General features: G+C 44.8%; 1 protein-coding gene across 1 annotated transcript in view; it reads right to left on the bottom strand.

Moving 5' to 3' along the window:
• Positions 1–16497, bottom strand: part of CFAP77 (cilia and flagella associated protein 77) — a 161543-nt gene that overhangs the window by 17056 nt on the left and 127990 nt on the right. The window contains exon 5 of the mRNA XM_018565753.1: positions 3141–3252. Within this exon, the coding sequence (XP_018421255.1) occupies positions 3141–3252 (112 nt within the window). The remainder of the gene's footprint in view (positions 1–3140; positions 3253–16497) is intronic.

Here is a 16497-nt window from a genome sequence, read left to right as displayed (position 1 = left end):
CAGGGAGAGTTCCTTTTATGTTCTTTGGTTGTGGTAACCCAAGTAAAAAATTCCTGTATAAGCAGCTCAAACTGGTCAGAGTTTACACAAGCCTAAGGACCTACCCATATATATTGATTGGCCACTTAGACATTGAGAGATGTATTGTGGGAGGAAGGGCAGGGAGTCCCATGCTACCCATACCTGGAAGCAGTGGCGTAACAATCACCATAGCGACCCAGGCGGCCGCTATGGGGCCCGGGGCACAGTGGAGCCCGGCCAGATGCCGTGCGGGCGCCTGGGTCGCTATGGGATCCTCTGCTGGTGGCTTTCACTGGCGGCTGAAGACGAACACACCGCTGTTCAGATCACTGACAGTAATCTCTGCAGCAGCGTGTTCCTCTCCACAGAGTCAATGAGAGCCAGCAGCAGCAGTGGAGGAGGCGGGGCTTGTGGTCCGCAGCAGCGGAGGAGGCGGGGCCCGGTGACGGAGGAAGAGGCGGGGCCCATCAGCGACCGTGAAGGAAGAGGAGGCGGACAGGTAAGGAGTGCGACCAGCCCACCTGAGGGTGACCCTGCAGAGCCCACCATAGAGAGTCTATGGTGGGCTCTGCAAGTTCACCCTCAGGTGGGATCTCGAGTGGACAAGGGGTATAACTAGAAATCACGGGGCCCCATACAAAATTTTGCTATGGGGCCCTGTGATTTCTAGTTACGCCCCTGCCTGGAAGTACCAAGTATGGGAAAGAATGGAGGGTGGAAGAGAGCAAAAAAGTATCAGCAGCCTTATGTTATCATTCATGTAGAGGTTAGCTTTCACGGTTGACCTCAGAAGCCCCCTCTACACCACCTCTCCTCTATTATACCATATGACTGTCAAATAAAAAATTATACTTCATGTTTTTCCTCGGCTTGAAACTAATCTCCTGCCCTGCCAGCTGTAAAATAGCTGCTAATTAAACAAACCGCACAGTTCTGCACTTAAGCCGTAAAGCATCATATCCAGTGGCAATAAACCGCAGAGAAATTGGTTATTACCACATTAACGCCACTCTTCCTGCTGCCATTATCACATAATCCAGTCATTGGCTGCCCTTAAACGCTATTTAAATATTACCACTCGCTTCTATTAAACGCCTATTAAAGATTTTTTTATTAAAACCACCTACATGGAAACATTGAAAGTCGAAGAGTAGCTTTTGTTGCCCCTAGTGATCAATCGTCTGCTCATTTTCATGTATAAGCAGCACAGTTTTCTTTCTGACATTAGCATCCATAGGGTTCATTTTTTAAGTGGTGTTTTTTTTTAAAAGTGCAGAAATCTGACTTTTTGTTACAAGCAACACAGGCACTTTCCATTTTAAACACTTTAAGGCCTCATTCACGCTGGAAACGGCACGCACGTACAGCTCTGTACTGCTTCTTCCTGGCAGAACTGCTGGTGCCAGGGCCGCAGGTGCATATGCGCGAAATGCACGATGGGCGTGGTACACAGGCTGCGCGGGCGTTCGCATAGTGCGCCCGCGCCCATTTAGTACCATCAGGTGTTGGCCTTGATGAGGGAGGTTCCCAGCACACAGTGCCCACCCATTCCCTCATGCTATTGGTCGCCTCGGCAACCGGGGGTGGTCCTAGGTTCCCCTGTGTATAAATCCCAGTCAGAGCCCTGGCTTGTTGCTGAGTTATTCTACCTATATGGTGCGATCGCCCAGCCCCCTTGTGTTTGCAACTGCTGCCATTCCTGACCCCTTTATCTGGATTCCCGGTTACTGATCCTTCAGCCTGCCTTCCCGTTTTTGCACCTAGACCCGGACTGGACTTGATCACGCTTTTGGATTCCCCTCTTGTACCTCGCTTTCTGACTCCTTTGTCGTTCCTGCCATTGGGTTCCACTCACGGCTCAGCCGTACCCCCCTGACACCTTCTTCTGCATTGACTTCCTTCTGCATTGTCCACTTCCTGCATTGACCTGCTTCTGCACTGACCTCCTCCTGCATTGACCTGCCTCTGCATTGACATCCTCCTGCACTGACCGGCTTCAAATGGGTTTTGCAGACCCATAAACTTGTATGACAATGCAAAACGCATGTGATGCGAACAAAAGCCCACTTACAGCTGCCCCTATTCTACTCATAGACAGGAGGGGTTTGTTACCTTATCCAGACAATACCAACCAAACAGAATATTAATAGATGATAGACGTTTCTTGATTGCTCAGAGTACAAACGTGAACTCTCTGCCAAGGGGACTGCACATATTTATGTCATGATCATTTAAGCCGACAATTGTGTGGTGGTTGGATCTTCTGAATGCACTCTTTTGGCTATGGCTGGCCACATAGAATGCCTTCCTCTGACAATCCATTTCTACCTTAATGAACTTTAATGTAAATTGTAGAGTTTTGCAGCCTTTATTATTTTTAAGACTAAGAAATAGATCCGATCACATTTTAGGAGCCATTTAAAAATCAATAAAACTTCTAAAGATTCACAAACTAGGTGTGAGTTTTTAGATGCAATAACATGAATAAAAGCATTACTGGCCTGGAATAAGTATGGAGGATGGAAGTTGACTTTTCAGATTTTTCTGGCTATTTGCTTGTTGCTGGACAATTATGCCATCAAGGTGACAAGTTAGGAATGGTGAATCCATAGCTCCTTGTTCATAGGTTCCCTTTAAAAGAGAACTATGGGGTAAGTGTTTTCCCCCATAGTTCTCCTCAGGGTCACGGGAGGACATAAACTAGCGTCCTCCCGTGACCCAAAGCTCAGTATACCGCGAGTTATACTAAAAACACAGCAGCTGGGACGGATCCCGACATTACTGTCGAGATACACCCAGCTGCGTGATTGACAGCTGGCTATGCCTATCTAGAGGCAGAGCCAGCTGTACCCGCACCCTCCCCCGTTCGTTCCACCAGTCAGCGCTGGAGGAGAGAGGGGGGGGGGAATCCCTGCAGGGAGCCATTAGTGACACTCACGGCTCTCTGCAGGGACAGGATCGAGAAGTGAGAGAGCGAAGGTATGTGTTCGCTCACTTCCCGATCTATTGAGCCGACGTGTGACGGTTTCCTTGTCACACGTCAGCTCGAACTATGAGGGTGAGTGATTTTCACTCACCTCATAGTTCTCCTTTAAGTAAGCCTGTGTGTCTTTAATGACACCTACCTTCTTTATGGACAACAATCGGAGGGTCTCAGTCATCTGTCGCTGCTGTTCAAGCCAAAGATTTTGGTATTTGTGTTCAACTAATTCCAATATGGGTGTCGATGGCCTGAAAGAAAAAGATTAAATCTGAATTCAAGGCAGAATCAAAGTCCTTATTTATTACAGTTAGGTATTTGTTAATAAATACTTAAACAAACATGATTTTAAATGCAGCTAGTGTAACTACCTAAATCCATATTACCGTAGTATCAGCCTCAAGTAATCCTTGTACAGCAGCACATAGACCCAATATTGTGGAGAGAGTTTGAGGTATTACAAGAGGCAGCCAGATTCAGGGGTCCCTAGGCTGCACCAAAAGAGATTTGCTCAAAAGGACAAATTCAGGTTTTTCACAAAACCTCCCAGCCCCCCTCAATAGCCCCCAAAACATAAAACCTAGTGCTGGGTTGCCTGCGCCTGTGTGCTTGCACCCTATAGACTTGAATAGGCTGCAGGGCCGGTGCTAGACTATTTTGTGCCCTAGACAAGACCAGCTACTTGCACCCCCCAGCCCCCCTCCTGTGGCTTAACCCCCAATCCCCCCTGGCGCGACCCCATTCTCCTGCTGGCTAACTTCCACAGGCGACAGGTGGATGTAAGCACCCGGGAGCAATGGCCAGACTGCTATAGGCTATTTTAATTTGAAATAGTCCATAGCAGACTGGCTATTTAAACCCTACACACTGAGCAGAGTTCCGCTCTTGTAAGAAAGTATATTACTGCTGTGGAAGAATCACACAGCAAAAATGTAAAAAATGTGTCAGTCATTTATGAACAGAACCTGAAAACTAGCTCAGTCATGAAGGGGTTAATGGGAGGGCGCAATAGCCAGTCTGCTATTGGCTTTTGCAATTTGAAAGACGGAGGGGGCACCGTGAGGGGGGTGAGTGGTCAAGTTTGCGCCCTAGGCAGCAGTGCGCCCTAGGCGGCTGCCTAGTTTGCCTAGTGGCAGCACTGGCCCTAGGCTGTACATGTACTCCAGGACCAATGGTCCATTTAAGTCTATGGGATGTTAGTGCGCAGATGTAGGCAGCTCAATACTAGGTTTTCACTGGCCGGACTGCAGACAATAAAGGAGGTGACTGCTGCTGGAGGAGGTAAGAAAGCACTTGGGAAGGGGCACAGCTGTGTATATATGGGGGGCTAGGGAGGAAGGCTAAGAGGGCTTTGTAAAACACATGTACTTTTCTTTAAAAACTACATGCAGGCATCATATGGAGCACTACAATTTTGTAGATGTGTTATTTTGCATGACACAATAATTGGCCCCTGTCAATATACCTCCCTTCACTCTCATCTTTTTTTTTACTTACTGGAGTGATGTGAAATAGCCAGTACTGGTGAGAATGTGACTCTCTCCCCTTCCACCCACAATGCAGTGATGGGTGGCCTTCATGGGCAAACACAGGTTCACTTTAGCTTCCCATAATCCTCAGCACACCAGATATCAGGCTAAGATTGTGAGTTTCAGCACTGCTATATATAACCAGGCTTATTACTTTTTCTCAGATAGAGTGGGGAAGGATTTTACTGCTATTGAGGGTTCCATTAGGGAGATCACAGTGGTCCTGGCCTTTCCCCATGCTACAAAAAAAGCATCTTTATTTTTGCACTTTCTGTCTGGTGAAATCGTTATTACTGGGAAGACGATAAGGTGAAATCTCTCTAACGAACCCTAGATAGCTGTAAAACCGACAGGGAAGGTACTATTTCTTAACCTGTTTTAAGCACTTGAAGGTAAAGTGGGAAGAATTTAGGTAAGCTTACAGGTAGGTGGCACATGCTTACAGGTTGGGGATACATGCTTAGAGGTAGGTGACAACGGCTTACAGGTAGGGGACACAGGCTTACAGGTTGGGGACATATTCTCACAGGTAGGGGACACAGACTTACAGCTAGGGGACACAAGGCTTACAGGTTGGGGACATATTCTCACAGGTAGGGGACACAGACTTACAGCTAGGGGACACAAGGCTTACAGGTTGGGGACATATTCTCACAGGTAGGGGACACAGACTTACAGCTAGGGGACACAAGGCTTACAGGTAGGGAAAATATAGTCTCACAGGTAGGGGACACAGACTTACAGCTAGGGGACACAAGGGTTACAGGTAGGGGAAATATTCTCACAGGTAGGGGACACAGACTTACAGCTAGGGGACACAAGGGTTACAGGTAGGGAAAATATAGTCTCACAGGTAGGGGACACAGACTTACAGCTAGGGGACACAAGGGTTACAGGTAGGGAAAAAATTATTACAGGAAGAAGACACAGAATTACAGGTAGAGGACAGAGGCTTACAGGCAGGGGACGAAAGCTTGCAAGTAGGGGATGCAGGCTAACAGGTAGGGGACTAAGGCTTACAGGTAGGTGACACAGAATTACAGGTAGAGGAAAAAGGCTTATAGGTAGAGTACACAGGCTTACAGGTAGGGGACACAGAATTACAGGTAGAAGACAGAGGCTTACAGGCAGGGGATGCAAGCTTACAGGTAGGGAATGCACGCTAATAGGTAGGGGACTAAGGCTTACAGGTAGGTGACACAGGCTCACAGGTACTGGCCGCAGGTTTACAGGTAGGAGATACAGGCTCACAGATTAGGGATGCAGGCTTACAGGTATGGCACACAGAATTAAAGGTAGATGACAAAGGCTTACAGGTAGGGGACACAGGCTTACAGGTAAGGGACAAAGGCTTACAGGTAGGGGACAAAGGCTTACAGGTAGAGGGTGCAGGCTTACAGGTATGGCACACAGAATTACAGGTAGAGGACAAAGGCTTACAGGTAGGGGACACAGGCTTACAGGTAGGGGCACAGGCTTACAGGTAAGGGACAAAGGCTCACAGATAGAGGACAAAGGCTCACAGGTAAGGGACACAATATTACACGTAGAGAACAAAGGCTTACAGGTAAGGGACACAATATTACACGTAGAGAACAAAGGCTTACAGGTAGGGGACACAGGCTTACATGAAGGGGACACAAGCGTATAAGTAGGGGACACAGGCTTACAGGTAGGCGACACAAGTGTACAGGTAGGGGACACACCAGTGTGCAAAACTGCTGTCTCAGTTGTAATGTTACCTGGCTATATCATGTTGCAGGGGTGTGTGAATCACAAAAAAAGCTACACAGAATGTAAAATATTATGTAAAAAAGGTAAAGCAGATCACATATACAGTATGTACATTGACTGTGTATTCAGCTGTTTGGCTAGTGTTACCCTTTAGGAATACAGGTGACCTTTCATCTGTATTAATCTACAATTCACACAAATAACTGGTATTTGTGAACATAATTGTGTTGATTTTTAACATGTCTTCTCGTGTCTTGTGTGGTCATTACAGCCTCCTGCGCACAACAATAGGGTTATTAATGCGGATTATCTACTTCTAGACTGGATGGGGGTCTGCAATACGCTCTCACGCTGCTTGCTCTCGCTGCGTCTTGAGTGGATCAGCTCAGTCTCTTGTATTGTAATAGCCATTTCTGCTATAGCTGGAAAGCAATGGAGCAAATGTAAATTGCAGAGCTGTTTTCTTCACCCCTGTGGTGACTTTTATTACTTAATTATTGCACTCCGCATGCAACAGAAGCAACCTAATCTATAGCTGTGTTATTTTAATGATGCAGATGAAGGGGGGGGCTTTGGATCCTATGTACGCAGGCTCACCCCAGAGGCTTTCTGCGGATCAGATGAGACATCTTTTTCAATGAATGCCCGGCACCCGCAACGCCCGCTGTAATGGTTAGCGTCTCAGAGCTTCTGTTCACGAGACAGGGACTGCTAACCAGCTGTCTGTCATTGGGTATCATCTGTTGTCTTCATGCATAGCTGCCAACATTCTAAAATAATTTCCAGGAACACTTTACACCTAGGCCCATTATTATTATTATGCAATTATTGTAATAACTATTCAGCACCATAATCTCCATTAGAGCCGTACAAATGAAGTCATACAAAGATGGGTGAGCAATACAGATCATACCAGATAATACAGATGCCAATCCCTCCACTGGCTTCCACTCGCCCAGAGGATAAAATTCAAAATATTAACAGTCACTTATAAAGCCATCCACAACTCTGTCCCCGGATATATCTCAGACCTTGTCTCAAAGTATCACCCTAAACGTCCCCTCCGCTCATCCATTGACCTCCTGCTTTCCAGCTCCCTTGTCCACTCCTCCCATACTCGCCTCCAGGACTTCTCTAGAGTCTCTCCCATCCTCTGGAACTCCTTACCCCAACCTGTCCGTCTATCTCCCACCTTGACTGCCTTTAGGCGTTCCCTAAAGACTCATCTCTTCAGGGAAGCCTATCCCACCTCAACCTAACCACTGAACCTTCACATTCTCACATAATTCATTCCCACAGCTACCTCATGTATCATTTCCCCCTCCTCTTTTAGATTGTAAGCCCTCAGGGGCAGGGCCCTCCTTACCATCTTGTCTTGAATTGTATTGTAACTGTAATGTCTTCCTTATATTGTAAAGCGCTGCGCAAACTGTTGGCGCTATATAAATACTATGTAATAATAATAATAATAATAATAATAATAGCAAAACGTATGAACAGAGAACTGCGATTGGAGTTCCCTCGAATGTTACGCATGTACAGACCTAAAAGTTGGTGCCTTGTTGGTCAGTAGTCCATTCCCTCTTACTTCCCCAGTTTTGGGTCAACCAGTCTTAACACACAACTCCAGTCAAAAAAATGTATTTAATTTTGGACAGAGAGGGTAAGGTTTAGAGCAGGGGTAGCCAAAGTCCGTCCCTCCAGCTGTGGTGAAACTACAAATCCCATGAGGCATCTCTCTCCGGGAGTCATGTCTGTGGCTGTGAGAATCCTGCAATGCCTCGTGGGATTAGTAGTTCCACCACAGTTGGAGGGCCCGGAGTTTGGCTACCCCTGGTTTAGAGTCTCTGCCATGTTTTATTTGCTCCCTACTTCCCTATTCAGGATATTTACCTTCATTACCTTCATTTCAGTGTGGCTATTTTATTTTGTTTGGCTTTAATTGTATGAGATTGGGAATATTTATGCAATGTGATGTCTAAGCTTCCTGCCCACTAATATAGGGGAGTTGCAGGAGTAGGATCGCTGAACCATCCATTCCATATCTTGTCACCCTCTATGTTGATAGGTCAGTTTCTCTGGAGGTAGAATAATTTTAGCCTTCTCCACCCATTGCTGCATAGTGGACAGACAAATAGATTCCTCTCATGAACATACAATGCTTCTAAGTCTTTAACCCTTTGTTGAACAGACAGTGTTGACATAGGGTTTACAACTGATAAAATCTGCCAGTAACGTACAGACATAGTTCATTTTGTAGCATGCATGCAGGAGACACATTTAACAAAGGATACTACTGATTTTCTCCATGGATCACAATACAAAGTTGTGCTACACTTCTGTTATGCCTCATATTCAAAAGTTTTATCCCCTGCAATGACAGGGGATACAATGCTGCCAGGACCCCAGTGCTGCAGGAGACACTTGATAATTTAGACATTAGCATCCTGTGAAGGATTTTTTTTTTTGTCAGGTGTGCATTCTTGCTGGTGGGCTACCTTCCTTAGCATAGCGAGGGGACATCAGGAAGATGGGCAAGCCAGGCTTTGTAATTACCAGCCTAGGGAGCTGTCAATTACAGCCATACCTTTGCGTTGCCATGCAATTGTGCCATCAATCAGATTTACTTTGCCTTATGTATAGTCAAGTCAATGTCTTTTCATTGGCAAGTAGGTAAATTATGGAGTTGAAGATATCCAAAAGAACTTACAAGTGAATACTAGGTTTTGAGTATACTATTAGTGTGTAAATGGTATATGTGAGTAATTCCTGTCATTTTCCATATTTCAGATCTTTACAAAGTAGTTATTATCTTTAGGAAAAACGAATCCCAAAGTGGGATATATTTGTTGAAACCCTGGTAGCTTACTAGCTTCTTCATGGTAACTGCTACTTTAGTGTATAAATTAAAACTGGGTTGGTGCAGATGTTGCAATAGGGAACCAGATTTGCACACATAGATATTAGCTGGCTGCCCTAGGATTGTGGTGGTCTGATTTTGGCCTTCATCCAGATAAGGTATCTCCTGGTTTCCAACGTGTTGTAATTGTGCAGCTAGGTAATATAGCAAAAGGATAGTTGCTGCCAGTCCTTTTTCCTAAGACCAACATGATGTCTCAAGATTAAAGTGACATTAAACCCTCAGATTTTTTAACATAAACCAATACTGTAATGTGTGCCTTACTGTAATCCATGGTTGTTTCTCTTCTCTTTGCTGCTCTTCCTTTTAAATCTGTATCTCTTCTCATGCTTGGGGAGAACTTCCCTTTGCAGCTGAGTGCCTCTTCCTGTAGTGCTGGCTCAGGTTGTGAACCTTCACACAGACACCATGTATCCATTTCAGAGACAAGGCAGTCAGCTGCAAAGGGAAGTTCTCCCCAAGCATGAGAAGAGATACAGATTTAAAAGGAAGAGCAGCAAAGAGAAGGGAAACTACCATGGATTACAGTAAGGCACACATTACAGTATTGTTTTATGTTAAAAAATCTGAGGGTTTAATATCACTTTAATTCTGAGAGGTTCCAAATAGGTTCCCCAGAGTTTATTTTTTGGAACTATTCCTTAGGCAGCCACACTGGTGCATTATGTATCAGGTATAACAGTTGGGGCATCCATATTATTTTGATAAGATTGTCTCTGCCTACAATTGTTAAAAGAAGATGTTTGCAGCTTTTGGATTTCTCTCTCAACTTAGCCAACAAGGGAATCAAGTTGAATGCGGCATATTCTCAGGGTTTAGAGGATCCAAGATACTGAAAGAAGTCACATATCTTAATTTGCAGTGCACAATCAGGGTGGGACATTGTATAGTCCAGGGGAGCAGGGCAGATTTATCCCAGTTAATGGTGAGACCTTAAAGGCCGCCAAATATATAAAAATAAATCAGGGGTTGATCTACAGAGGAAGACGTATCTCTCAAAAACAAAAGTGCACTGTCAGCTTATAAAGCAATTTTATCTTCCCCAACTTTCCTAATTAATCCCTTGATACTAGCATTTCGCCTGATAGTGGCGACCAGGGCTTCAATCGCAGATGCAAGCAGTATGAAGGGAGAGTGGGCATCCATGTCTGGTGCCCCTGGCAAGAGCATGGGCTAGGGAGTTGTTAATGAGTACTCTAGCTCTCAGAGAAGAATATATTATTTGTAGCCACTTAACACATTTTGGCCCTATTCCCAATTTGTAGAGGACCTCCAACAAGTACAGTATTGCCACTCAACGCTGTGAAATTCTTTTGGTAGCGTCCAGTGAGAGTTTTGACTTATTGCACTTATTGCTTCATACATAGTGTCTGGTGGGCTCTAGCTTCAAAGGCCCCCCTCAAGGGTATATAATGAGTAGGGCATTAAGTCAGGGGTAAACTGTTTAAATACGTCTGCCAGGAGGTAATCTAGGCCAGGTGCATTTTTTGCAGACAGAAAGTGTAGTGCATCAGACAGTTCTGTATGTGTCAGATCATTGTCCAGGAGATCTCTGCCCTCAGCTGTTAAGCAAGTCAGTGTGATGTAAAAAGGAGACAACCTCTTCTATGGTGTTCTGGCACACCATAGAGTATTGCTCAGGACCAAATCAATGCTAGAAAACATTCTGTATATATGGGAGAAACAAATATATTGAAGATTGGTTGGATGTTGGGTTCTCAAGATATCTATCAAGCCTAATTTCCATAGTGCAGCAGCAAAAAGTATAGAAACCCGTGCAGGCACTTTCTCGTCAGCACCAACCCTATCTCTAGAGGCATCCATGACATTATCAGTCTAAAATAATTTTAGGCAAATTCAAGTAACTACCCCAGAAATATGCAAAATGCTAATTTCAACAGGGTAGAATGGGGGGAATCATTTAACCACTGGCTATTATACAGTCAGCGGAGCTGGTAGTACAGCGTAAGAAGATATATCTACTCTCTTTGTCAACCTTAGTATTGCAGGAGGTGCCTAGAATATTTTTATGAAATAAATATTACCACCTTTTCAATATGAGGCGTAACAGAAGTGTAGCACAACTTTGTATTGTGATCCACGGAGAAAATCAGTAGTATCCTTTGTTAAATGTGTCTCCTGCATGCATGCTACAGCTGGCTGGCATTGCTTAAAAATTCTCCATAGTAGCCCCCCCCCAATGTACTATTGAGGAGGGGGGTTATAGGAAGTTATGTTTACTCTAATGAGTCCTGTCTGTACGGTACTAGCAGATTTGATCAGTTGTAAACCCTAAGTGAACACTGTCTGTTCAACAAAGGGTTAAAGACTTAGAAGCATTATATGTTCATGAGAGGAAGCTCAGTCTGTCCCTTAGTTTGTTCCTCTACTTTAATTTTCAAACAGGTCAGAGTAGAATGGAATCTGCACAAAGGCCTTTACCAAAGAAACATATAAAAGGTAAGAAATATATATTTTCTTAAAGGAGAACTATGGGGTTAGGGCTTTTCCCCATAGTTCTCAATAGGGTAACGGGAGGACACAAACTAGCGTCCTCCCGTCACCCTAAGCTCAGTATACCGCGAGCTACAACTCGCGGTATACTGAGACGCCGCAGCTGAAGCGGATCCCGACAATTATGTCTGGATCCGTCCAGCTGCCTGAGTGACAGCTGGCTCTGCCTATCTAGAGGCAGAGACAGCTGTACCCGCCCCCTCCCCCGTCCATTCCGCCATTCAGCGCTGTTGGATCGGAGCGGGGAGGGGGAATCCAGCCTCTTCCCTGTCACAGCAGAGGGCTGTGACAGGATCGAGAAGTGAGCAAACGCCGGTATGTGTTCGCTCACTTCCCGATCTACTAAGCCGACCTGTGACAGTCTCCTTGTCACAGGTCGGCTAGAACTATGAGGTGAGTGAAAAGCACTCTACTAAAAATGTGTTTTTAATTTTGTCAATGTCTTAGTTGGAGAGGTTTCCCATCACATCTTGCCATAACAGGATGTACAGGGAGTTCTCCCCAACAGGGAAACAGACGGCAATGAAACTCCACAAAGGCTCTAGCCCTTTCCCGCTCTATTAAGCTGGCCTATTTGCCAAATTGTAACTAACCCACTAAAGGTGTGCATAGAACCAATAGGGCAACTGAACATGCATTGACAATCCCACAGAGAAAGGCTGTCAGCAGATTGCTCTATAAATCTTGGTTCAGTCTGTGAAATAGAGAGAGAAGAGGAAGAGTGGAGAGCAATGAGACATCTTCAGAGCTGCCTTATCTGTGGGAGAATGATAAAGAGTGGATGAGGTTCTCTCAGCTATTTGATCGATTATATACTCTGCAGGACAATCAACGGGGGCTTGTCCTCAGACACCAGAAACATGAGGATGGTCAGCTTGGTTGCCTGTTCCAACCAAAAACAGTTCGATCAGAAGGTGTTCATCCAATGTGTAAAGCCATTTTAATTTTCAAATCTATCTCAATGCATAGTGATATATTCTAGGTGCCACAAGGGCAAACGGCTGCAACCCACTTTGTGCCAGGCCTTTCCAAATGGTAACAATTTATTAAGACTGCTTTGTGCTTTGCAAACACTTACTGATATCTGGGATTGACGTTCCAAAACAGCAATCAAAGATATTTCTGGCTCTTATACTGTGAGTATGATGCCCTTGCGGCATTTTACTACTGTTTGCCTTAACGCTATGTCTTCCAGCCCTGCAAACAAGCCCACCATGCACCGCAACCCTCCACCTTTTCCGCAGCGAAAGAGTTAAGCTGTTTTTGAAACATAAAAGCTAGATCATCGACACAATCCATCTGGAGCATGCTACGCAGCTCGAGCACCAGAGGGCCACCATAAAGTGGGAAATTATAATCCGAGAAAGCATTAAACTGACACCTTCCTTACGAGTGTGCGTGCGCGCTTGTATGAAAGCTGACACTTCGGATTTGTGTGTTACTCGCCTCCTTGCCAAATAAAGCCCCGCCGAGAATAGAAGGGCGCCATTTATGGCAGGTCATCATCATATCCGCCAGCTCATTAAAACTTTCTGAGAAAAAACGAAAGTTACGCAGAGGCAGGGAGCCATCAGAGGCTTCAGAGGGAGGATAGCTACACTATCCTTGAAAAGGTGTTTGAGAAGCAAGCCTTGGGTCTGACAAACTGGATTTTTAGTATGCCTCCCCGTTCACTGTGGGCAAAAATAATTGGTCATCAGTGACTACTAATTCAGTTCAGTAGCCAGAGGCAATTTTTTTTCTTGCAAGGAAATCAATGACAGCACTGAGGCCTTTTCAACGTGATTCGGCTCATACAGCAGCCCCTATTTAGCTCTTGATAAGCATTCCAATCCAGACAGCTGTTTTGTTAAAATAGCATTAAAATAGCTCTCTATGCGTGCAAAGGTGCGTGGGGAAGGGGGAAGCTGATACATCCTTCTCCCCAAAGGATTCTGACACGGGGTGTAGAGATGTGTGGTCACCGGTGTTGAATCTGCTGGCAGGCCTTGCAAAGTTACATAATTAAAACTGTAGTTTGACGTGCCGAGCCCAAGTGAATGTGTTTTTTCTGTACAAATTCCCTGCACATCCCCTTTCTAGTTTGATTACAGTGGTCCTTGTGACACCGCAGGCCAGAATCCAGAAACTATGAGGTAACGTTTTGGGGTTTTTAGATTATTTTGCTTAAACTAGCATTAACACCGCATTTCATACTGGCAAAGCATTGAGGGAATGAGCTGCTTGCCATTTCTTACACTGTCTACATTTTTTGCCAGGGCGTAAGTATCGGCAACACAGCTGAGTTGCAGTAATCTGTGGTCCTCTGTGGCCTGCGGAGAAGTCCTTCTGCAGTCAAAGCTCCCAACTGTCTCTCAATTTGGAGGGACTCCCCCTCTTTGGGAACCTAAATCTATCTCTAGGTTGTCCTTCTCTCTGGCCTAAAGTATAGACCTCTATAAACATGAACTTTTTTATTGATTATTTCATCTAACCACTAAATGATTGCATTTGTTATTTTCAACAGATGGTGTAAAGGAAAAATGGTGGTGAAAAAAGTACCTGTGGATTTAACCAATCAATTGTGGCGGGGGTTTGTCTTTTCCTACATACTTTGTCCTAAGAGGGTTTCCTTTTTCTAAAGTCAGAGAGCTGGGAGGTATGTAAAGCAGATGTGTAAAAGCGAACCTTGCGGCAAGTGGTATAAGTTTTCTTTACTTGCCCAATGTATATTGTCGAAGCGGGGCTTGGCATTCAATCTTACATCATGGTAAAAGTGGGTGTCCTGAAATGCCCCATAGAGTAGAAGTGCATGTACAGCATGCATAGTTTTAGAATACTCATAGAAGCCTGTATGTTGGAGTCACCTTTTTGTATTAAAGGGTTTCTAAACCCTCCGTTTTTTTTGCATATATCTACTGCTAGCTAGCAGTAGATATATGCAAAATGTTTAAAAAAAAACGCTTTAACAGCGGTTTAAACTTACCCCTGTCTTCGCCGTGCGCTCCCACCCCAAAAATCCGAAACTGCTCGGGCAGCCGCAAAGCATCTTGGGGCAGGCGCATGCGCAGTTCATATTTTCGCCCGCAAGATGAGGAGAGACGCAAGGTAAGTCTATGGACGCGTGCACCCGCATGCAGACCCCATGGGATCAGAAGTGCCAGCAAGGACAGAGGAGTCAGTGCTGGATCGGACAACAGCCGCAGCGCTGGAGAGAAGGCTGAAAAGGACAGGAAAGAAGAGGAAGATCGGATTAAGAGATATCATTTAAGGTAAGTGCTGACATTAACATTGGGGGGAGGGGAATTTTTTTTGACTTTAATGTCACTTTAAAAGTGTGGGTTTTAAGACTCAGCAGTTTTATTATTTTGCTCCTCTGAGCTGAAATTTCAGTGCACGTTTTTTAAAAACTGGAACATTGTTGTATTGCATACCAGTTCCAAAATTGTTGTTACAGCATATGTTTGTTTAGGCTTGATAGTTGTAATGGTTTTAGTTATTGATGCTGCGATACCGATACTAGTATCAGGATTGGTGCCGATACCAAGCATTTGGGCGAGTACTCGTACTCTCCCAAATGATCCGATACTTATCCCGATACTGGAGGATACAGTGTCGCAAGGGAATATGGAGTCGTCTTCCCGGCCAATCAGGAAGCCGGTAATGTCCCGCCTGAGTGCCCAGGAAGCCTCCTCCAAGCTTCCGGAAGTAAGGTTATCGGTACTCGCTATCAACGAGTACTGAAAGATTAATATCGGTACTCTTACTTGATATCGAAAAACCGGTATTGGTGCATCCCTAGTTCTAGTATATGGTCATCTTTATTGTAATTATTGTCAGTGATAACATTATGACTTAGTTGGACGTTTAGTGTTAGGTTTAGGTGGGGAAAGGGATGTGTTAGGTTTAGGATGCGTAAAGGGTAAACGTCCAAATGGACTTTCAGTGTAAATCTGCTAAATACATTCCAGGTTCATCAAAACAAAAGGTGTGCACTGTCTTAGGCCCGGATCTGATCGGAAGCCTGATGTTAGTCTATGGTCAGCGAGATCTAATCAGACGTGCATCTGTTTACATCTGATTACCCACAACTCTGTCCAGGTCAAGAAAACCAAAAGGAATAGAGTACCGCTTTGGATTGGGGGTAATCTGATGTAAACAGACACAAGTCTGCTTACAAATGACTCCCCATATACCTAACATAGGTCCGGCAAGTCCAGTTTTTAACTCCATTGTAGGATGGAGGAAAAAAATGGATGAACACGCATGTCACAACCAGGGCCGGCCTTAGGCCTTTAGGCGCCCTGTGCGAGAAAGCTTTACAGCGCCCCTCAGTGACCACACCCCTCAGTGGCCACACCCTCAGTAACCACACCCATTTGTTACCCATATTTTTGGTAAAATATAAAAAGCGCAGTCACGTCGGGTAAATAGACACCAAACATGTCATGCTTTAAAATTGCGCGCACCCGCAAAAAATTACCATGCCCAAAATTGACCATAGGTGACGCTTTAAAAGCTTTTACCGCTCATCAGTTTAGTGTTATCAGTGATTGATAGCCCTACAATTATTGCTCTCATTCCGACGTTTGCAACGATATGTAACATGTGCCGCGTAATGGGCGAAATCGTCGTTTTCACACGTATGCGCACCCGACGCCTGTTTGCATGCATGTATGTATGGGGGGGACTTTAAAAAAAATGTAATTCTTTTTTATTTGTAACTTTACATTTTTTGGGGGGAAACTTTATTGCTATCACATAGGGGGTTAGAAAACCCCCTTATGTGATAGCAAAATATGTGACAGGTCCTCTGTGAC

The sequence above is a fragment of the Nanorana parkeri genome, unplaced genomic scaffold (genome assembly GCF_000935625.1).
Source record: "Nanorana parkeri isolate BGI_ZX_2015 unplaced genomic scaffold, ASM93562v1 scaffold884, whole genome shotgun sequence".
Lineage (NCBI taxonomy): Eukaryota > Metazoa > Chordata > Amphibia > Anura > Dicroglossidae > Nanorana > Nanorana parkeri.
Note: the sequence above shows the minus strand (reverse complement) of the source record. Positions and strands in the feature narration are given on the sequence as shown.